Here is a 23,590-nt window from a genome sequence, read left to right on the forward strand (position 1 = left end):
AGCCATTGCATCCAACTGCCCACACAGGCTAAGGCAGTAAAAACCTATGCTGGACTTGAAGCTTTGACCAACTATGCCTTTCCATCATTTTACCTGAAAACAGACTTCTATCTTCACCTAAAGTATTTGTGGGAAATTGAGTGCCAACCTGCCCAGGAAGGTGTGAATAAAGGGACAGTCCACAGATTCTAAAATGTTCTGCAAGCCATTGGTCCCATGAACCTGAGTTCAAGCACTCCTCTTCCAGCTGGGGATGATCAGGAGTCAGGTGGCCATTTATACAAGGCCTAAAAGGAACATATACAATAAAGACACAGCAATATATCCTTCCACATACTGGCATCCTTGATCTCCCCGTCTCCATCTAGGTCACTTACGCACACTCCATTGTTGAGAAAAGTTGAGCATACAGAGCTTCAACATTGTAGGAGGGCTTTTAATCACACTTCAGAGTGTAGATGTTAGTCAAGTCACAGTAAAGAGTACTTTCAGACTAATGCACATTTACTTGAAAATCAGTTTCAGCCAAGACAGTTCAGCCACCCTCCAAACAGACGTCCCCAAGAGACATAAGAACATATCCAGAAAATCAGCTGATTACAGGGCTATTCTCCCTGCAGAAGAGACAGTAAGGTTACCAACCCAACCTATGATTTGTGGTAGGGCAACAGTTGTTTTGAGGAGCAATTACTGCAACATAACAAGAAAGTGAACCCTGCTTCTCCAGCGCAAAAAAACTTCTCCCCCCCTTTCTCCCCAATGCATTGAATATCACACAAGACCTGGTTTAATTCTTTCAAACTTTCTCTTTAAAACAGCTAAAGTATGAAAAGAAGCACTGAATATGCAGCTGATATGCTGCACTGAGAGCTTTCCAGCTACAGCTCAGCTATCAAAACCATTTACTAAGGGAATCCAATATCCACACACTCACCCAATGTTGTAACCCTACTTGATAACCAGAGTTAAGAGCAATAGGCTTAGTAAAGCTACTAGATATTAAAATATTTAACAGCACATTTAGTTTGAATGGACATTCATTTTGTAAGAGCTCCAGCACTGGCTTGCATTAGCCATATCTGCACACTCCAGTAGAAAGTCCAGCACAGGGTCAGTCAGCATGAGAGGCAAGCAACTCTTTCGTAGTACAAGGCACTGACACAAGCCTATGCTTTTCTTAAGCTGTGCTTACAGAAAGTCACTGAAGAACCCGCATTAATTAAGTAACTGCCCCACAGTTTAAGGTCTACCTGTATATAGAACCTAAACTACTGATGTGATCCCCACTCTTTAGAGTACCAGTAGGGAAAAAAGGCTGTCTTAAAAGTGAAGTCCTCTCCAGGATGTACTGATCTAATTATAAAAGTGTAAAATTCCTACATAAATTCAGCAAAAAATTCTAGTTTTCTAGCAAGTGCCCTAAGAACACTCCAAACTCACAAGTACTTCATACATGATACAGACATTCATTTCTTGTACACTTGTGCACTAATGCTTTGGACTGATTTGACCAGCACCTCACCAGTCAGACCGGAACATTCAAGTTTGTTCCTACACAAAGAAAGCTTTGTGATTGGTATTTGTTGTCCATTTCAACTAGTACAATTTAGAAGACATTTGGCAAACGACCATGGCACAGATTGGAAAGGGATGATGTGGGGTGAGCAGTACTGCACTGAGAGGTTCACCTCCCAGGAAGAATTCAACACTGTGCAGCACTGGTGCTCTCTAAATCGATGCACAGTATGTTGGCGGCTACCAGAGAAGAACATCAGCGCATATCTGCAGAAGAGCATGGATTTACAAAACAACTATTTCACAGGAGTTAGTTAAATAGACAAGCTAACCCCTTTGGAAAGATATAACTTCAGCCTGTTCTACTATCCTGACAGTGCTGCTTTAGTTGTTTTTTTACCTAGGAAAACAACTTCAAAGCATTATTCTACTGCTTACACTAAACAAAACACTCCCCACACTATCCCAATGACCTCTTCTCTGGGGAGGGGAGGAAAAACAAAACCTGTAATATTGGTTTTGCACTGTTTTTCAAAAACTATTGCCTTGGCATTTGCAAATCAACATTCAAAGATGTTCTTTAGATAGACATGTGTCAGACTTCTAATCTGAACAAAAATGACCAATCTTCTGACAGTACTCTCAATTAGGAAGAGAATTTCTATTTTTAAACACAATCTCCCCAAAAGCCACAAAATATTGAGCTGAAAACAACAAGAGTGATACAAAAGTCATCTAACAATTAACGTATTAACTGTATTAACATATTTACTCTAATTTCCTTGATTTCAACTAAAATTTCCAATCAAATACATTTGCCTGTGAGTTTCTATAGACAGACAATACCCCAAGAGATCAGTAACCTGCTACAGATCAGAAAATAAGTACTGCTCCTACACAAATCTGGAGCCCACATTACCTTCCTGTCCAGCAGACTGTTACACTGTAAGCACAGGCTCTCACCACCAATCAGTTCCATTTCCTTTCAAACCTCACTCACAAATAAGCAACTTAACTATTTGAATACTTTAACAGTAAAAATAGATCACAACAGCCTCATACTTAAGTCCTGAGGTTAAAGAAGTTAGGCTAAGCCATCACTAATAGTTCTTCAGATGAAGTTTCTAAACTCTTGATCAGCATGGCCAATTCCCAGATTTTCTTTCTATATAAAGACTTCCTACAGGAGTGAAGCAAGCATAGTAAAAACAAAGGGAAAAAAAATTGGCAGCCCTTTTTTTTCCTCTCTTTAAATTACCCGCCCCCCTCCCCCAAGCAGCCTGCCTGCCACGGAAAAAGCTGACTTAAAAGGTAAGCATATTCCATTTCCTTCCCCAGCAGCTCTGTAAGCCCTTACAACTTCCTCATAAATAAACCAGACTGCAAGGGCAGGGAGAAGAGAAGGATTCAGAGAAGGTCCATCTTCAGCACGGTTTTAAGGGCGGACGTATAGAACAAGTGTGCAAGGTGCTCTTTTCAAAGCAGTTGTGACAAAGACATGACAGACACCTCTGCAGGAGCAAGCATTCCCCACTCCCCAGGTCCCGTTTTCCAGGCAGGGATACAGGGTAAAGACAGAATGAAGCTCATTTTTGAAGCTTCACAGAAATTTCAGACATACTTGTATGCAAGAACTTCTCTGCTGAAAGCAGATCGTTCCAACACAAAATTGTAGAAGGACCTCTCCTATAAACCCTCATTCGAGAAGTACCATGGTGAGACCTAAACAAAAAGCCTTCCCTTAGGAAACCAGGGCCAAACAATCATGTTCTGTCAGGAGTGTTGCGGAAGGCTGGTTTGGAGTACTGCAAACACGGGCAGCAGAGAACAGAAAGATGTTGAGCAACTCTCAGTCATCCATTTGAGAGCAATTACTGAAGTTATACTCCTCTTGGCCAGGTCGCAAAAGCAGGGCAATGTTTGGAGCTTTGGAGCCTTGCTGCTCTTAGAGGGGAGCTGTTTACAGATGAGCCCCACCTGACCCTCTTTTAGGAAGCCTACAAAACCTGGGAGGTGAGGAAAGGAGAGAAGAGGAGGTACTTTTGACACTGTTAGCAGCCAGCAAGCTCAAATCTCCACCTACATGAGCCTGAACACCTCATTCCTCCCCCAAACAAAGCAAGCTCAAAAATAAAGGGGTGTGTATGTGTGCGTATGGGGGTGGCAAGGGAAAAATCAAGATGTCTAGACTATTAGGAGTCATTTCTCTAGAAAAGGAGCACAAATAAAAATAGGTGAATAAGTCAGAATCAGAGATAATACTTAACACCCAGGTAGGGACTCACATTCAGCTAATAAAAATAACCCAGCAACTGGGTGAAGGAATCCTACCAACAACTGGCTGCAGGTATCCAAATGAAAAGTCTCAAGAAGGAACTCAAAGGGGTATTACAGCATCTGACAGCACACAGATCCTTGTGAAAAAGGAGCATAGTGGGCTTCTCATCAAGGTAATCAAACTACTAGATGCAACTGTGTTACTCAATAGGACAGCTGGAGGAAGACCTTTAAGAGAAAACCTGAAGATACTTGCATATCCTACTGATACACTGGAATGCAACCTGAGAGGCCTTCAGATTTCACAGGAAAACTTTCAGCTGTGGAGTTCTAAAGTTATCTGAAATTGTGTATTAGCCTTACCGAATACAGGGCCCATTTTCAGGTAGCTCACAAGAGGATAAAATACAGTCAAGTGTCTATAACAGAGATCTCTAAAGGAAGACACTAATAGTCACTTCACACCATTTACAAAGCAGACAAAGCTCTCATCCATATATAAGATAAACCACCAGAATAACCTACAAGCCTGCAGTTTAGCACCCAAAACAAACCCAGAGCAAACCTAAGCTAATTTAACATTATAACAAATGACAACTCAAAAGTACTATTCCTTCCTAAAAACCTCAGCAGTGGCTGTGAACTTTGACAGCAGCCTCTGCCAGGCAGCTGCTGCAGACCAAGCAGTCGCTTTGCCCAGTAGGCAGGGAGCACATACCTCACCAGGTTTTCCAGCACCAAAAGCAAGTAATTTGCTTCTCATTTAGAAAAGCTGTAGGAAGTCTGCCCGGGCAGTAGTCTTGCCAAGGCTTATCTGAAGAAAAGCTGCTAGCTACTATTCCACTCACAGGAAACTGTAAAGGCTCTAGAAGAGCCCATCCCTATTTTAACAGTTCCTTTCACCACTGCATGCATAGCATTACTGCTAGTCTTGCTGAATATAAGCAACTCCTGCTTTTTATAGCAATCTGCTACTCATCCCCACCCCAGACCACCTTTCCTTCTCCAAATCCAGCATACACACATCTCTGCTGTATTCAGGGAGATTAAGTTCCACCTCTGAAGCCTAAACTGTACAAACCACCCAGGATTAGTTTCCAAACCTCTTTCTTACAGCTCCAGAATTAAAAAAAGAAAAAGCAGAAAATACTTTGTTGCCTCAAGTGCAAAGGGTCCTGCAATACCATTCTATTGCTGGAATTAAAAAAAAGGCAGTGTTTAATATCAACCCAACCTAGCAGCTATTCCACTGATCAGTTTTGTTGAAACACTTCTATTTCACAGCAAGAGCCTTCAGTCTGTGTTACCTCTAGACATCTTCTGTGTACATATCTCAGTAAAACAAGTAGTTCATAAAACTAAGTATATCAAGTGACATGGAAGAAACATATCAAATCTTGTCATTTAAGCTTCCAACATTGCTGAATGTGAACATTCTCAGAGCATGTCAAAATTCTCAGTTAATGACACCTGTGACTGTTCTTCCTTCTGTGAAGATTTGTTTTGATAAGCAAGGCTTCACAAAATACATTGTGAAGTCAATTCCATGACCACCTCTACTCATTCAATCCATTAGAGTCAATTCATTCTATTCAAGCAAGCTGCATTCACAAGCTCAGCACAAGTTTTTTGTGTACAAGAGATCAGGTCCCCAACTCTCATCCATGTCTTGACTACTTAAGACTCTGAGAGCAGCTGGGCACTTTGGCTCTAGCCAAAGAAAGTGGGGGAACACAAAACCACAAACTGTGGGCAATTCTGTAACAGAAGGTGCTGGGAAGCAGCATAGCTTCAGCATGCCATGACCAAGTAGGGAATGACTTTTCTACAGAGAATGAAAACCACAGTCAAAACTCTTCAGCCTAGAAGGGAAAGAGCTGAAGTATGCAGCTTTATAGATTTCTATTACAAAAGGCCAGGGAGATGCTTAAGAAAAGCAATTCCTATCCTTGACAAGAACTCCAGGTCATTCATTAAATTAAGCCAACAGGAGCCTTGCTCAGGGACAAAAAGCCCACACAGAAAACAAACGAGACAAGGAGGCACTTCATGCAAAGCTTGGCAGTCCATGAGCAGACTAACACAAGCATTTGACACCAATCACAACCACATGAAGGTTCTTGTTTGAAAAAAAAAAAAAGTTCTAACACATTCTTGCCTAGTCCTTATCCATGAGGATTTGTTTATGTTCCCTAAACTCCATCTTTAACAAGGCAGGTGATGAAGTATTCCACTTTTCCTGATAGCTAGCATTAAAACAAGAGATCACTAAGAAGCATTCGCTGTGTAGGCTCTTGCAGGCCTGCTCAAATCATCAGTATCTATCTTGGGGTAACCCAAATTATGACCAAGCAATGTTTGAGGGATAAAGGAGAAAACAATTATATAATTATACCTCGGAACTCCTCTTTGAAAGCTGTAACATCTGAGAAAATCTAATTGAAAAAACTGAATTAAGATTGTCCCTTCTGCAGTACTGAAATGTCACCTGAAGTTAGCCAATTCCAAAAGCCACCAAATCATGCATGTAATGTCCATACCAAGCCTTATACTTGTTGCAGCACAAAGTAAGTGCTATTTGAAGAAAAAGACAAGCTGAGCTGGAGCTATTAATCGGGAGATGTTACTAACTAGAATAAAGATTCAGAGGTCTTGAGGCTTTTGAAACTTCTCCTGGGAAAATGGTAGCCTAGGTGGTCTTTAAGAGTGATTAACTCCAGGCTGGGTGGTACAAAGCAGAACATGCTGTCATCCAAGGAAAGGTAAGATAAATGCACAAACAAAACAAGCACTCTTTAGTAACTTGAAGATTGACAAGTGTCAGATAAAATATTAGGTTTACTGATCTCGTAGCAATTTCTTCCCCACACAAAGTTGTCAGCACATTGTATTAAAATCCCTGTTTTAACTATGAAAAACCCACTATGTTTCTTGGTGAAGGCTGAACTGAGAAACAACTTGTATTACTAGGCAACTCATCTTCAGGCTTCAACTACCATATCTATCATGGTCAAAAACAATCTCTCCTGGCTTCTGTGTAACACATAAGACTGGTGCCAGCTCTGGCTACTTACTCCAAAAGAAACTGATTTGATACCATCTGTGTGTGTTGCTGAGTTAAGCAGCACAGTTCTACACAAACAGGAGCAGCACAAGGTATCACTTCCCCCACTAAAAACTGGGCCTCTAGCATTCTATGATTCTCAAGAACCGATCTAGAGAGGTAGCACTGCCTTCAGAACACTGTCTGCATTTATTTGAGGGGAGTTAGGGGCACAATACAAAGGGTGATGTTAGCATGACTGGTAAGATAGTTATGAAGGCAAAAGCACCTGTGTCAGACTGGAAACACCAGCTAACTGGAGAAATGTTAAAACTTGATAGCTAGGAAAGAAGAGTCACAGACTGCTGAAATTCGCCTAATTTGAGGGAACCACCTCAAACATTCAACTACTATCCATAATGCCTACCTTCTAATAATTGAAGGAATTTTCTGTTATTATTCCAGAATACAAACTACAGGACTGGACACCGACTCATGCGACCTGGTGTAGGGAACCTGCTTTGGCAGGAAGGTTGGACTTGATCTCTGGAGGTCCCTTCCAACGCCTACAATTCTGTAATTCTGTGACTATAAATCTCTCCAAAGCAAGCCACATTAAGAGTCTGCATTTCTAAACTTGGATTTTCCTCCATACTTCACATGGTTACTCTGAGCAGCCCCAGTAAAGCTAACCACAAGACAAATCTTGATGGCCCTTCAGATCTGCCCCAGCAGCACCTGAGTCAGCATTAAGCTCAGTTCAGGGCTTGGACAGCACAGCTTCACAATCTGAGCCTGAAGCAGAACCCTCAGCAACCTCAGGAAGCAAACAGTCCAAAAGGAACAGGCATGGGGAAGCACAAGTTAAGATATCACCAGCCTTTCAAAGTTACATCTATAGAGATGTGCCTATTTGAAAAAGTTTGCAAACTCTTACACATTGTCCAGTAAGGAAAAATACCCTGAAAGACAGTATTTACTGAGTACCCACAGAAAGCCCTCCTCTTTTCTGTCTCTGAAGACAACAGAAAAAACTACCAAAAAATAAGTTCCATTCAACAGCTCACTAAAGCTGCCTTTCTTCCACATAAAGGAAACCCACACTTTGCAGTCTGCAACAAAAGGCATGGCAGGTTTTTGCCCATACTCATCTATTACCTTCAAAGGAGCTAGATCCCTAAATCTGCTGACAGATCAGCCCACAAAATGTTTAGGAGGGAGGAAAACAGGTCTCATTAAGAAAAATAGCTTTCACCATCTGCCACATCTCTTCCATACACACTACAACGCATGGGTATAAAATGGCATCAGCACACTTTCCCTCTCTTCCTGAGAAGAAGTCAGACAAAGGAAAGCCAACTACTTGAAATTTAAAGCTATTTAAAATGTAACAGCTACCAAAACAATATAATTTGGCAGTCTGTATTACAGCCATACCAAGAGAAGCAACAACATCCTAACTGGTTTACCTGAGGGTAGTCATACAAGCACACCATTTGCACTGCACCTGCCTCACAGAGATCTCAGTACAAACTCCAAGCATTTGTTGCTCTGTGACAGTTCTAGAGTAGAAGAGAGCAAGAAGGAAAGTTAAAAACTTCAATGGGAATCAACCTTGCAAACCTGCTGGAACCTCAAGTCATAGCCTTCCTTTCTATCCTATTTAGGGAGAACACAGGGTGCTTTTAAATTGAGGTTAGAAACAGATTAAATCAGAAATTACATACAGAAGAGTAACAACTCCAGCAGATGTTTCTCCACCAGTGCCTGATTGCAGTGGACAGCCTTTGGCCTGGCAAAACAACACTTTCAGAAACAGAGTCATGGGATTAAGTTTCAATATATATTTGCCTTTTACATGAAAGCTATTTACATCTTCAATAGTCTCACAACTTCAAGGCTATTAAGATATTCTCTTCTCTACCACATCTGAAGCCAACACTGGGAATTTCCAGAAATCCACTGAGTTAATCCAATAGCAAATAACAGAAGGAAGTATCAATGACATAAGAGAACAGAAAAAAGCCTTTTAGAAAGACACGTACAAATGCAATACACTGCAGTCAGATAGGCATCATCATAATATCATTTTATTAGATTCAAAACAAAGCTTTCAGCCTTGCTACCACCTTTGAAGGTGGCGAAGTTGATACTAACCAAGTATCCATGCCCCACTCTGTTCCTAAAGTTTTGGAAGAAGTCCAAGATAAATTAAGTCCATTATAGGACGCTTTCTTGTTGCATTAATGAAAATGTACCTAGATCATCTCTTTTGATGTCTATGTAACAACCACGAAGACCAATTAAAGGTTGATGCAAGCCTTGTTTTATGCTAACACTTAGAATTCAAAAGATGAACTAGCAATTAATACTGCTCTTCCCTCCCCTCTGCACTCCATGCAGCATGGATATTAGTGTCCTCTGGGCACCTCAAGCCATACATCATTGTAATTTCAACTTGAAGTCAAGAGGGAATTAAAGTAACTATGCAATAACATACTTTAATTATTGTTCTAAACACAGAACACCTGCATGCACTCTTTTGTATTGCAAATACACATACCAAGAAGGTAGGCGAATTTGGAAAAGACAGATATGCCCTTAAGTTCTATACATGTAAAATTCCTCACAATAAAGAGTATTTTAATCGTAACCCTTTTAAATAACATTAGCTGGTGGTAGCACCTCTGTCTTTTCCTTTGTTTCTGAAAAGGCAGGTGCCCACAAAACTAGCTCAACCTAATGAGCGTGGATGTCTTGCCCGAGGAAGCAGAGAGGCCCATTCTCAAACTGCTCCTACAGAAACACTGAGCTAAAGGTAGTGTTTTTCTAAGTCCTTCTCAACTTTCTCATCAATTCTACCCAACTGAGTCCCATTAAAGCTAAAGCTAAGTGAGCAATACCAGACATGTATGAAAAGACACATAAGCAAAATTTGGCTAGCCAAAGCTAAATTGAAAGACCTTAATTTCAATTTCATAGGTAGATGCTCACCTTACCTTACAACCACCTCAGCACCAGGATGCTGCAGACATGACCAACGCTCTGCCTGTATCTCACTGCTCTCATAAACATACAGAAATAGGCTGACCAGAAAAGCTACCACTATAAGAGGACAAGTTCTTTCAGAGATCAACACACACAACAGATTTGAACAAAGGATTTAACAGGTATGCTGCACACAGACAAGCACGTAGTTATGTATACATGGCAGCACCATGTCCAGAAGAGCTCATATAAACATGCTCCCAAAACAAATGCCTGGTTCTTATTTTAGTAGCAACATGGAATCTTCTGAACAGTACTTTGTAGCTACAGTAAATCTTAATCACATTTTCAGCACCAATCACCATGCCGTATTTAATTACTATTAAAAATTAATTGCTTACAGCAGCAAATTGATACAGCATACACCAGTATATGAAGTCTACAACTCCAAGAGTATATCTGAATATATGCTAACCTCAAGTCTGTCGACTCCAGTGTAACAAAGCGACATCAGAACTCTTTGTAACAGGTATAGCAGAGTACATGGACCAAAAAGTGAAAGCAGGTACTTGTGAATTAAGAGTGCTTCTTCATTTTTTCTTCCCTACACTGATAGAGATCTGGAAGCTGTAACAGGGAGGTCTCACAGCAAGTTCTCAAACTGATTTCATTGTTAACTACTAGTTACTTCCCAAAAGTATCAGTGTCACAGTTTTCTTCTTAAGGAAGAATAAAGAAAAAAGAAGCCACATAAAGCCAATTAATATTAAAAAAAACATTCCAAGAATAGTTTTGGTAGCCCAAAATAGGATTCATAATTCAGGAAGACCATAAGTGAATACTTCTCAATCTCTTTAACGCTTCTGCTCCTCTACCTTCTCCAGATTCCTTGGCAAACAGAAGTCTTGCAGACAATCACAATTTTAGAGTCCTAACGACTTAGAAGCATACAAATTAACACTGATATAAGGCTGTCGTAAGTCAGACAAACTCCTCCTGCCAGTTCATTTTATTTACCCTAGATCTGCAGTGATTGAGTAGATATGAAGTTATTGATAGTCAAGAGCTTGTTCTGTAAAAGCCCTGTGACAGTTCATTATGGCAGTCCACAGTAACATGTAGTGATAAAAAAAAGGGGATTTCATTTCTGAAAATTAACCTCTTAAGAATTACCACCAGGTAAATTTCAGCAACCACTTCACATTTTCTCTCTTACAGAGAGATGCAAAGCACCTACAAGCTGCACAACCTCAACATCACCCCAGCTTAATGATGAACATCAGAAAACACTGCAGGAGTGTGAGCATTTGAAGTATTCAATATACAAATCTAAGTTGGTTTCTCTACATCCATTCCCTTCCCACTTTCTAATAGAAGAAAGCATTGGTCTGTATGGATCAACCAGGGAACAATACTCAGTTCTACAAAGGTCTTCAACCAATGAATACAATACTACAGCACTTTGTGCCTATATATAAATACACGGTTTAAAGAGCAGTTTACAAACAATACAGGAGATGCTATCACATCATTGTTGTATAGACAAACAACCATAAACAAGGGCTATACTTGTCCTTCAACATCCCTCATCAAGTAATCATGGTCTGACTTCTAGACTTTGATAGCACGCAGCCAATTACAGTGAAGACTTCATGTTATATTATAAGGAAAGTCATACTGCTTTCAACACCATAGAGAAGTAGAACTATCAAAACCACACAAAAAGAAAGTCTTTATGCATAGTACGAGAGCAAGGAACCACCTCCCAAAGAAAATCTGAGGCAGCAGCACAAGTTACTTGACCTATACTGTTAGAACTGCCTTTAGCCAACAGAAAGAATAACAAATGGAATCCAGAGCTGCACACCCTGCTAAACTACTGCAGTCTTTATTGGAGTAGATCAATAACTAAGCTGCTCATGTATTCCTCAGCTCACTGCCTAAAGCACATGTCAGTCAAGCCTTCCAAGATCAACCAGCTCCCTGAATAGAGCTTAAGTTCTCCAGCTAGAATCCAGGACCTTAAGCTTTAACAATGTAGACTGTTTAACATTAATTTAAAATTTGTTAAATTGAAACACCAGTAATAGAACTACACACCCAGAAAAGACCAAAATATCACACAGTCTTAAGCTAACACTCAGCTCATGCAGTATTTCACTACCATTTACATGTACTGCTCTGTGAGTACTGAAAGTTGCTCAGTCTGACACAGCATCTTCCACTGATTACAAGATACCACATCAGTATCAATACTGTCACCTTATTAAAAGCCTGGAAGTGTAAAGTTCATCCAATTCAAGTATCAGATGCTCAGTTACTTAAGCTGTATGTTCAGAGAACTAGAAAGCATAACAGATTAGAAAACTAGTGGACTATTTAGAAATTGCAGACACTGCAAGAAACATTTAAGTGTAATAATAATAAAATAATAATGTACTGAATAAAAGCCACCAGAACACATCCTGCTGGGAACAAGACATATACAATCAGGACTTCCAAGCCTGAAGCAGGATGTAAACAGATTGCAGTTTATGTACTAATACTCCAGTCTTATCTCAGATTTAAAAAAAACTTTAGAGAATGAGCACCTGTGCATCTGTCCAAGGGGCATATAATTGGTTACTCAAGGACTATTAGGCTGTTTCTTAGCAACCTCTGCAAGCTCTAATCAAGTAAGACTAAGATTGCCATTCAGCCTTGAAATGCCATGCCCCTTCCATCTAACTGCTGCTGAGGAACACACTAATTTCAACCAAAGATAAAATCCACACTTACTGTGTTTCTAGCCAAGTTCCCCAAGTTCCTCTTAGCATTTAGCTACCAGAAGATTTTCACATAAGATATATTTTATGAATTTTTAGTCAGTATCCAAAATGTGAGTCTGTAGAAGTCAGTTTTCCTCCTCTTCATACGCAGTAACAGCTAATTACCATTCTTAAAAATCACCTTGGAGACAGAGTTTAGTAAATAAGCACAAGCTATAGCTCAGCTATTAAACAATGTTTTGTAACGGTAAACCATTCTCTGAAGATAGTCATAAGAAATAAGTTCAGTATCTAAAGCAACAGCAGACATATCAGATTAACAGCAAGATTCCTCTCAGTGCGAGTTTGTATTTAAGTCTTTGGAGATAAGATGCACCTACTGTTTTGCACATCACCAAACAGAACCCAGGCCACCAAATCCAAAGGCATCTGAGTAATTTAAAAAATAGTGACTTAATTGTTCAGTCCTAGACTAACTTGATTGCTTTTCCATATCAATGCACATATGATAGTCACCAATTAAGACTGCTTGCTACGTTTCATACACAGGTTGTTTTTTCTCTTACAGAAGAAAGAAAGGCACCAAAAGCCCAACTTGGCCACTCCTCTGATTTGAAATCATCTAGAAAAGACACCCACACAGCCCTATGTGGTCCTGCAGCTCTGTCCCTGGGCATACAGGAGAGGAAGGCAGTAGCTGCAGGACGGTCCCATCTCCCTCCTGTCTATCTGCTCCCTTCAAGTACTGGAAGGCCACAATGAGGTCTCCCCAAAGCCTTCTCTTCTCCAAGCTAAAGAAGCCCTCAACCTTTCCTCATAGGAGAGGTGCTCCAGCCCTCTGATCATCTCAGTGGCCCTCTTCTGGACCTGCTCCAAGAGCTCCACATCCTTTCCTGTACTGGGGCCCCAGGCCTGGACGCAATACTGCAAGTGGGGCCTCACAAGAGTCGAGTAGAGGAGGACAATCACCTCCCCCTCCCTGCTGGCCACCCCTTTTTTTAACACACCCAGAACACAGCATGATGCTGCACAGGCGATCCCAGCCATCCACTCACTGGCCCGCTTACCCAGCCTCAGTGACACAGCCAGGGCACATGGGAGGTGGCCATATCATGTGTCACCTCCCACTCACAGGATGACTAAACATACCATCCCAAAGCCACCAAGTGGATAACAGCAGCCAGCAGTGGCCAAAGGCTGACCAAATTTAGATACCTACTAACCAGGAGCCAGAGCAGCCTTCTGGCCACAAGCCTGACAAAGACCATCTGAGTGCTGAAGAGGAAGAGAACAGTAGCACTACTGCCAAGGAGCAGCAGCAACCATCCTTTAGTATCTCACTTAGCATTAACGAGCAGAAGCACTACCAATACACCCCTATTCATTCTTTTAGTTTGTCACTCTGCTTTCAAGCCACTACTCGCCGCTTCTTCCAGCTCAGTGGATACCAGCATATGGAACTGGAGCAACCCAAGGGAAAGTCAACTGGTGTGCCAGCAGTAACATGACCCTCCCTTTTCAGTAGGTTGAGCAGCTCTAACTACAGCAAGCAATGCAAATAGGACCCACACAGAGTTGACAAAACATTGGTCTTGTTTTCAGAAAAGGGAGGGAAGCTTTCGGGCATGGAGTAATTTAAAGCTTCTGCAGATGACTAAGTGTATGATGTGATCATAGCTGCTGTATGAACTTAGTTTCTAAAGTATGTTCATGGCATGTATTTCAAAGCCCACGCTTACACAAACCAACACATACAGGAAAAACAAGTGAAGGAGTGAGATTACACAGAACAGGTAAATTCCACCCATCTCACCTGCACGCTCACTCTCATCTACATGGTGTTGCTCAGCAGAGGGGTCAGCCAGACACCAACAAATGAAAGTCATTTTGAAAGGCAAAGAAAAAAAACACCGTTTACCTTGCACACCATCTGCCTTAAATACAGTCTCTCTCATTCAAGAGAAAAACATGTGGCAATTAATGACAAGCAGCTTAAAACTGCACAAAACCATTTTTGGCACTTCCTATATCCACAAAAAGTAATTGTTTCACATCATCTATGGCTTGACAGAAGATTAATTTTTCTGTGCTGGCAGCCCAGAAACTCTTAATAGCAATTGAAGCTCATGATGAGCTGCATTTGTGCAGGGAATACAAAAGCAGTAGCACCAAACTCAGAAGTTAAATTCAACAATACAAGGCTTCTCAACATCTAGACCAACAGATTTCCTTGAACTTCACAGGATCTCTTAGCCTACAGTACAATGGGACCATGGCTCAAATAGGGCAAATATCACAAGCCTGATATAAACACATCCAATTATGATTTTACCCCAACCACTATGTTAAAGATGAACCACATAATTTAAGATGAAAGCTACATGCTCTCATGTCTATCACAGATCTTTCATATGCAGGCTGGTGGGTTGTTTTTGGGCTTGGTTTTTTTTTTTTTCCTTGAGAAAACAGTAGTTGGAACATCTTCAAACAGCCCAAAGCAGTGCTACAAAGCTTCCATCATGTTGTGGTGAATGGAACACGCTTGGTTTCTACCTTACCTTCTTCTCCACCTCACATGCTTTAGCAAAAGGTAATCCCAACTGCTTTAACACCTTTGTTGTTTTCAGAGATGTGATGCCCACATCAGCTGTGTGCCTAAGAGCACACGGTATCAATGAAGCTGGCTGAAGTACCTTCTGGAATAAAGATTAGGAAGTTGGCAAGAGCTGTAAGTGTACCATTCAGTGTCCTGGAGGGAAAGTTACCTGCCTGCAAATTTTAAGATTAGCCTCAGTTTTTCTAATAAGCAAGTGTTTACCTATTGAAGATTTCAAGGAGTATAAATAGAAGTGTTCTTTCCTTTTTGGTCATCTCCATAATGTTCAGACTCCCTCTACCCTCTTTCCCCCCCCCCCCCTTCCATACCCCCTCAAAGGTTAAGGTACAAAAGTTTTAAATAGTTAATAAAATACTGTTCCCAAAGGCACATTTATTCTAAAGACGTAAGAAATTCTAGATTCAATAACAGCAGTGTATAAAGGATTAAGAGTACAACAAATGCTTCAAATTAGAAGATAAGATTTTCTACAGTTACATGAAACTTAAGTCTTTAGGCTATTTCAGGCAAGCTGCAAATAGTTGTTGGCACAGACAGCATGCCAATAATAAATCCCTTTTTCAAAGAGTGGTTCTGAAGTGCCCACCATTAAGGCCTTGATTCTTTTTTAGAGGTGACACCTGCAGCTGCTACTGAAATCAAATGGAGTTGCTTCTACTCAGCACTGCTAAAGCTAGTCTCTAAAACATAACCAGATAATCTTCATTTAAAATGGAACATGGCAAAACCTGTAAGCTACTCGGCATCTGCATAACCCAAAACCGAAAGGATATTTTTATGTAATAAATCATTCCCTCAACATACTTCTTTTCTGATCAAAAAGGTTTTAAAGCAAATAGAATACTAGGCAGGTGAAAGCTTGTGATTCCCTGACTTGCTTCTCCAAGACTGAAGACATATAGATTGAGAAAGCCCACGTTCTCCAATACACTATGTTGCTCGTCCCTGAAGCACACAACAGGCAGGGAATGACTTTGTGTGCAAAGCCCGTGGGTGCTTTTGTAGACACAAGAAACAGTTTGCTGTGCCAGTTAAAGGCAGTCCCACATCTACCAACAAGCCAATCTGGCAATCAATAGCCAACAAGCTCAGGGATAGAAAAGGAGTTGAAAATCAAAGAGAAAGATTAGTGTTTCAGCTCAGACTTCCACGTGGGGAAAAAGGTAGGCTGTTGGCAAAAAAACATCAAACATTTATGCAGTCCATCAAGGCATACTGCCACCTTCTACGTTATTTTTCCAAGCTGACTTCCTCTGCTAACAAGAGGCTATACAGCACGTGAATTGCACACCATATCAGACAGATTTTTACATTTGGTGTAAGGTGATGCTCTTTCTTCTTATTTCCTGCCTCAGGTATTCCTTAAGACTGAGTTCACAGTTGCTGTATTTTTTTTTTTTTTTTTTTAAGTTTCAGTAGAGCAAAGTACAATTATTTAGAGGCACACTGAGTATCACTTGATGCTTCACTTCTGATCTTCATGAAAGTGTCCATTATGTTTCAATGGTACAACTGCATACAAAAACCTTTTTGAATGCTCAGTGGTTTAGCTTTAACCTGCCTGATTTGAGCACATCTGACATGACAGATCACCATCCAAGGCAACAGAATGTACGTTTACCCTACTAGGGAGCAAGCAGTAACCTAATCCAGGATGTTTTCATTACGAAGCCTCAAGATCCTGATTTTAAGAAGCGATGTCTGTGTTAAGACAGAAGGTAGACCAGTTGTAGCTCTACCAGCCAAACAAAAATAGCCTGACCATAGGAAGTGTGTGTCTATCTAGTTCCCTGCAGGCACCAAGGATCAAGAGAACTTACTTCAAGGCTAAATGCCTTTGAGGCCCAGCTGCCTCCACAACATACACAAGTTTGCAAATTGGAACGATGGAGAGAACTTGATGCAGAGGACTATACTGAAGTAGATGCCATCTGAAAATACCAGAGCACTGCACCCATTAGGTAATAAAAGCTCTAAGGTCAAGTATTCCTGCTCAGGTCTTGGCAGGAGAGGGGGTATAGTTGCTTTCTAAGAAACCCAGCATTTACTGCTGCAGCCAAGTTATCCTTTCAACAGCTTTATGTCCTCAATGGTTCATATGCTAGTTTATGTTTTAGCTCAAGGCTGAACACTTCCAGGCATTTGGATGAGACTCACATGTGGTCTGCATGCGGATGAAATTCACACAGGCTGGATATTACATGTACATAATTTCACTTACTTTCAACTACCTGAAAGTTAACAGTACTTCTGAACTTGAGAGATAAGTACTATAACCACACTTTCAAAAGGGCAAGCTTGAGTTCCAAGAATATAAATACAACAAACAAACTGCCTACACTCTAGTGGGGAAGGCATGCTTACAGAGCAACCAGCAAGGACCTCCTGAACACTGAGGAGCCCTTACTCAAAGCCCAAAAGCTAAGCAGCCAATAAGTGGTAAGGAGAACCAAGTGAAATTGATGGCTTTCTTCCTGGTACTTATTTCCAAGTCCCCAAACACTGCAGTTCACTTGCGGAGTTCAGAGCACAGAGTACTTGTGCATACACTGCACTGTCAGTCACACAGCATCAACAGAGGGGCTGAGAGGAGATAATTATGTATGTATGCTGTTATCTGTGATTTCAACAGCCATGACTAGTCGGAACAATTCCTCTATATGACTAATTAACTGAAGTAATGAATGCCATACCAACACTTACAGTGCAGGAAAAGCTGCAAATTCCCTGAGGGAAGGAACAGGGTGGAGAGAAAAACCACACAGACTCTACTTCACGCCATCTTGCAAAGACTATGAAAAATTGTTCTGCATGATACATCCAAGAGAATGTCTTTACCTTTAAAACATCTTCAAAAACAGCATTCCAACTAACCCCTCCCTTACCAAACCAAAAAGCCAAAATCCTGCTGCTATCCTGTTAACTACTGCTCTGTAAGCTTTTCCTGACTCAGATAGGACAAGGCACTTGAAGCCTCAGTGTCTGAACAAACAGCTTTGTGCTATAAAAATACTTAGCAAACCTAAGCTGTGCAAGTGATCAGAATTCACTCCTCAAAGCTACTTGGAACCTTCTTTTCCGTTTTAAAATTCACACAAACTGCAATTGCATCATCTGTTTGTTAACGACCTCAAAAGAGCATTAAGCTGCACGTTTTACAGCAGGAGGCAAAAGAAATGTGAGGTAGGTGGGTGAAGAAGACAGCTGTATTGTTCTAGCTGTTCCTCAGCCTCTCCCACTGCCAGATTTCTGGGGATGATGTATCCCAAGGTAGCAATTTTAAGAACTTTTTGGCAATATCCCAAGCTCCTCTTGCAAATCAGAGATCAGACTAACGATATTAAAGAAGACAGGAAATCAGAATAAGCAGGATAACCTTCTCTATACTAAATAGTAGAAGTCGCTGAAGTCTGGTACTGCAGCTTTGCAGAAGACAACAGTGTTCTTTAAGAGCAAAATTTTTCCTTTAACAGTAAACTTTCACTATGTCAAATTAAAAAAAAAAACAACACAGAACAACGTAACAAAAAGGCAAAAATACCTTTCATGACTATGCTTGCATTACAGCTGCTGTCAACTTGAGGAACTGCAATATCAAGCAGATGTCAAAAAATCCTCCCTCAAGTGATTTATACATTCATATATCAGTATCCTTGGAGCTACCAACCAGATGAGTTTCAATAAGAAATCCATACAGACTAATGCTGGCTTCCTCAGGACTGGATTTCCTAGCCTTACAAATCCAGTCTAGAACTATACCGAGTGCTTCCATACACTAAAGCTAACTTGTTTCAAGTGAAAAGACTGCGTCTGTACTTTTTTTTTTTTTCTTGTTTGGGTACAGAGATAAGAATAATCTTGAAATTGCCTCACAAGTTGAAACTTCACCCAGGAACCGATCCACTTTAAAAAAAAAAGTTGTTAAAAGAGCATTGCCTTAATGCTTATTCTATTTGCACAGTCTACATGGCTTATGTACAGCTGTGACAGATGCTGTGCTCCCCATCCAAGTGAACACCCGTAATTCAAGATGAAACTACAACATGGAAGAGGGACTTCTTTCCCTAAATGCATCTGCAGACAGCAATACACGGACTGTTTTAAGACAACTACTCCACAGCTTATTTTTAGCATCAATAGTGGGCAGGGAAAGGGTTTGGTAAACCTTCCAGAAATCAGCCAGCCACCCACCAGACTGCAGTGGCACTGTTTAAATAAACGACAGGCTGCTCTGCAACAGCCGCAAAGAAGCAGCGGAGCTATAGGCATCAAAGTCTTCAACTCCTGAAGAACGCTGAGGGGGCAATGATACGAGTAGTAACAGCAGACATGGTATCATAGGCTTAGAGACACAGCAGTGATCTAGCTGTGAGATGTGGGGCAAGAACAGGTAGGCACGTGCTCTCAGGACTAGATGAGCACAGAACAACTGTATTCCACAGCTGCAAGGTAGGGATGTGCTTATCCCAACACAGAGCCAAACAAAGGCAGCTGGACTTTAGGACCACAGGGATTACCCAGCCCTGTTTTCACACAGCAGAAACTGGCAAATTAGAAGTGTGACTTAAGCCACCTTTACTGCCTCGTGCAGATAAAGTCTGAGGTACTAATGTTACCAAAATCTCCTACTGAAGTCTATGATTTCACAAAGCCTGTAATAGACGGTCAACAAGAGGAGGAATAATACTCATTTTTCTCTCAATCTTCACTTCAGAGCACGGTTCCAAACGCCCTGTTTGTACACTATTGACTATACCCATTAACAGCACCCTAATTTCAACAGGCATTGAAACAAAGGTGCTCAGAGAGCCCAGCAATCAGAACACGAGCGTCCATGCAGAGGCATTAATCATCCACCCACATTTATTCAGCCTAACTCGAGCAAAGCCCCAGCCTCCAAGCAGGGGCTCCTGAGACGTGTGAACATCGGGACAGCGGGTCTGCAACAGCACGGGAACTTCGGAGGGCCGCTGGGAAGCGTTTCCCTCACCGCAAACGAGCAGCTGTGCCCCTCCGCGATCTCAGCGTTGGAGATGAGGACCCCGCGAGCTGCCCCGTGGGATGCGCGGTGTGTGAGGGCTCCTCAGACGCTGCTCTGCAGGTGACCGCGGCAGCTGCCGCTCCGACCTCATCGCCCTCAGCTGTGCCACTGCACCACCTCCGCAACGGAGAGGAGGGGAGAGGAGGCACACGAGCGGCACCAGCGCCTCACACGCGGCCCCGGTAGCGCGCAGCCGAGCGGCGGGTCAGGTTTCAACGCCGGCCCTCGGATATCCTCCCCTGCTCACGTGCGGGGCGGCAGCTCGGCCTCCGTCCTCACACAGGTGCGGGGCTGGGTGAGGGGCGCCGCCCTCCTCCATCCGCGCACCCAACGGCGGCTCCCCTCCCACCCCCGCTTCAACGGTCGCCGCGGGGGCGCGCGCGCGCGCCGCCGCTGCCGCCACCACCACCACTCCCCTACTCCTCCTCCTCCCCCCCCCGTTTTCCCCCAGGCGGCCCCGCCCGCGCCCCAGGAGGGGCAGCAGCTCGCGCCCTTCGCGAGCCGCGGCACGCGCCCCGCGCCGCGCCCCCACCTGCGCCGCGCGTTATGGCGCCCCCTGCTGGCAGCAGCGCGCGCCGCCGCGCGCCGCGACTTCTCCGCATAATTAAATACGGAGAAATTAAAGCAAGGAGTTCAATTTTTTTTTTTTTTTTTTTTTTTTTTAAAAGCGTTTCCGCGCTTAGGCGGCCCTGAGCTCCGGCAGGCTGTGAGCTCCGGCAAGCGTGCAGCCCCGCGACCGCTCTCCGTGCACCGCGACCTGTTGCGCGGCCCCCGCCCGCCTCACGATTAAAGAAACGCATTAAAAAAAAAAGAAAACGGCAGAATGAAAAATAACGCCGGCGGACAGCAGAGCCAGGCGGGCACCTACCGGCCAGGCGTACTGGAACGGGATGACGATCCGCCCCGTCTCGGGGCTCCTGCCGCGGGGATGGTATTTGTCACCGTTCAGATAGAAAATATTCCCTCCGAGCACCGGGGTGGAGCCGGAGCCGTAGCTGCAGGGTCCCCCCATGGAGATCTTGGCCTGGTACTCCTTGAGGCACACCTTCACGTACGTGTCGCACTCGTCCCGGCCGCAGTCCCGCTCCGGGGGATTCCGCGCGCCGTCGCAGCATTCCCCGTTGAACAGCTCCCCGTTGACATTCCGCACCGAGTTAAGCTGCAGCTCGAAATAGCCCGTGCCGCGGGACACCTAAAAATAAAAGAACCGAGGGGAGAACGGGGCTCGGCAGCGCAGCGCCGGGGCGAAGGCGTGGGGTTACGGGTCGTAGGCTGGGGGGGGAGGTTGGAAAAACGGGGCAGAGCCCCCCTACCTGCACGCGGGCGGCCAAGAGCAGCAGCAGCAGCAGCAGCAGCGCGGGGCCGAGGGGGGCCGGGGGCCGCATGGCTGCAGCTCCGCGCGGCCGCCTCAGAGCAGCCCGCCGAGCCCGCAGCTGGCGGCATGGGCGGCGGGGGGGCCGCAGGGCATGGGCTGCCGGCGGGGCCGCCCGGAGCGCTCCTCCGCCGCCGCTCCCCTCCCGCGGGCTCCGCTCGCCCTCTATGCGCCTCGGCTCCGCGGACGGCCAACAAGTAGGTGCCGGAGTGACAGCTTCATTACCCATTCGCCGCCGCGGCCGCCGCCTTCATATTAATGAGGGGGACGGCCCGGCCCCGCGGCACGGCGGGTGGGGCCAGCGCCGGGCTCGCGGCGGCTCTTAAAGGGAGGGAGACCGGGTGGGGCGGGGGGGGAATGAACGGGACTCCTCCCGTTGTGCGCCGTGATCTGCTTCTGCCCCGCCGGCTGCGTGCGGGGCCGTGGGGCTGCACGCACGATGCGAGTACCCGCTCTCCTGTGCAAGCAGGTGGGGTCTGTGGAGGAGTAGACAGGGTGTTCCACGCTCGTGTGGGGTGAAAGCGTGGCCGTGGAGGAGCGCGCAAGCTGCAACGCTTACACGCACCCCACCTGCCTGCATAGCCCTGGAGAACATGAAGGAGCCCTTTGTGCATCCCGCATGGGATATGTCAGGTCCGTGCTCTGATGTTTGTGTGCAAACAGCTGGGTGGCCCTGCATGGCTGTGAGAGAGCACGAAGGGTGGGTATGCCTTTGGCCATAGGAGAACACGCGGGAAATGTGTGCCCACACTCATGTAGGAGCGCGTAGGGTGCACGCACACGCACTGGTGGTGGAGTGCTTGAGGTGGGTGCACCCGCACAACTGCAGGAGCTTGTGCATAACTGCTGAAGATTGCACAGAGCGGGATCGCCCGCAGCTGTGGAGGTGTACAGATGCTGTGTGCACACGGAATGAGATTGGTGACAGCAGTGGAGCAGCGCATGGGGTGGGAGCACCCTGGCTGTGCTGTAGCACTCACACTCATGTCAAGCCTCCGGGCTGCTGGGAGCCTTGGACTCACTGGGAGCATTGCAACACACGGTGCGGGAGCAGATGGCTGATGCTGGGCTCCTGCCCTCCTCCAGCGGTGGCTGAGGCACTCGGTGAGCATGCAGAGATTTCCCCTCTGCTTTAAGCACCCTGTGACTCTGATCCCTGCTGACAACTATGAAAGCCGTACATCCAGACAACTGCACGCTGCAGATATGCTCTCAAAGCCCAGTTCTACGCTGAAGACCTCACTTTCCCTTCTGCTTCTCTCCCTTCCCCTTCCCCATTTTAACTCTGGAGCACCACTCATACACCAGAGTGGACAATCGCAGAACAAACAGCTCTGAAATCAAAGCGCTGTCGTGTTCCCCTGCTCCCAAACCTTTCACAGACCCCCCTGCCCATTGAGCTCCTGTCCCTTCAGCAGCCAGCCGGCACGCTGCTGCTCCGCTATTCAAGGCCAGCGTGCAGCTGCAGCCCTCGGCCGGGCTGACACAGCAGCAGCTGCTCGCTGCATGCCAGCTGGCGAGCCACGAGCCCCATTCCTCTTGTTCGCCCGCTCCCCTCGCCTTCCTTCTCCCCACCTACAGACCTGATTCTCCTTTCCCACCCACGGCTCAGTGTGCTGCTGCTGGTTGCTCTCACCCCCGTCCTGAGCCCACCCCGCTGCCGCCACGCTCACCTCGCCTGCTCCCCAGCAGCAGCCCCGACTTTCCCTCTTATCCCTCCTGAACTCAAACAGGAGCTCTCTGAAGTGGGGCAGCAAATATTGCTTTTATGTCGTGCGTCCTTTCTTTGAAACTGCGTTCTGGTGAAGATTCCCCCCTGGGATAACCGTCTGTAGAAGGAGGCGGGGAGGTGACATGTAGGTTTGATGGGACGTTTCCAAGTTGCCACCTTTTGCTGATCAGCTCTGCTGGGCCCAAAGCCCTGCCCATAGCACCGCTGCCAAGTGGACAGGCGGATGCCATGTGGCTT

The 23,590-nt window shown here is 44.5% G+C and overlaps 1 protein-coding gene across 2 annotated transcripts in view; it reads right to left on the reverse strand.

Moving 5' to 3' along the window:
* Positions 1-21,874, reverse strand: part of JAG2 (jagged canonical Notch ligand 2) — a 61,326-nt gene extending 39,452 nt beyond the window's left edge. For both annotated transcript variants that reach the window (XM_085225764.1, XM_085225763.1), the window contains exons 1-2: positions 21,563-21,874; positions 21,118-21,441 (exon numbers count right to left, since the gene is read on the reverse strand). In XM_085225764.1, coding sequence (XP_085081890.1) covers positions 21,118-21,441; positions 21,563-21,850 — 612 coding nt within the window. In that variant the 5' untranslated portion in view covers positions 21,851-21,874. The remainder of the gene's footprint in view (positions 1-21,117; positions 21,442-21,562) is intronic.
* Positions 21,875-23,590: the final 1,716 nt, after the last annotated feature.

This window comes from Meleagris gallopavo, chromosome 5 (genome assembly GCF_905368555.1).
Source record: "Meleagris gallopavo chromosome 5, MGAL_WU_HG_1.1, whole genome shotgun sequence".
Taxonomy (NCBI): Eukaryota; Metazoa; Chordata; class Aves; order Galliformes; family Phasianidae; genus Meleagris; species Meleagris gallopavo.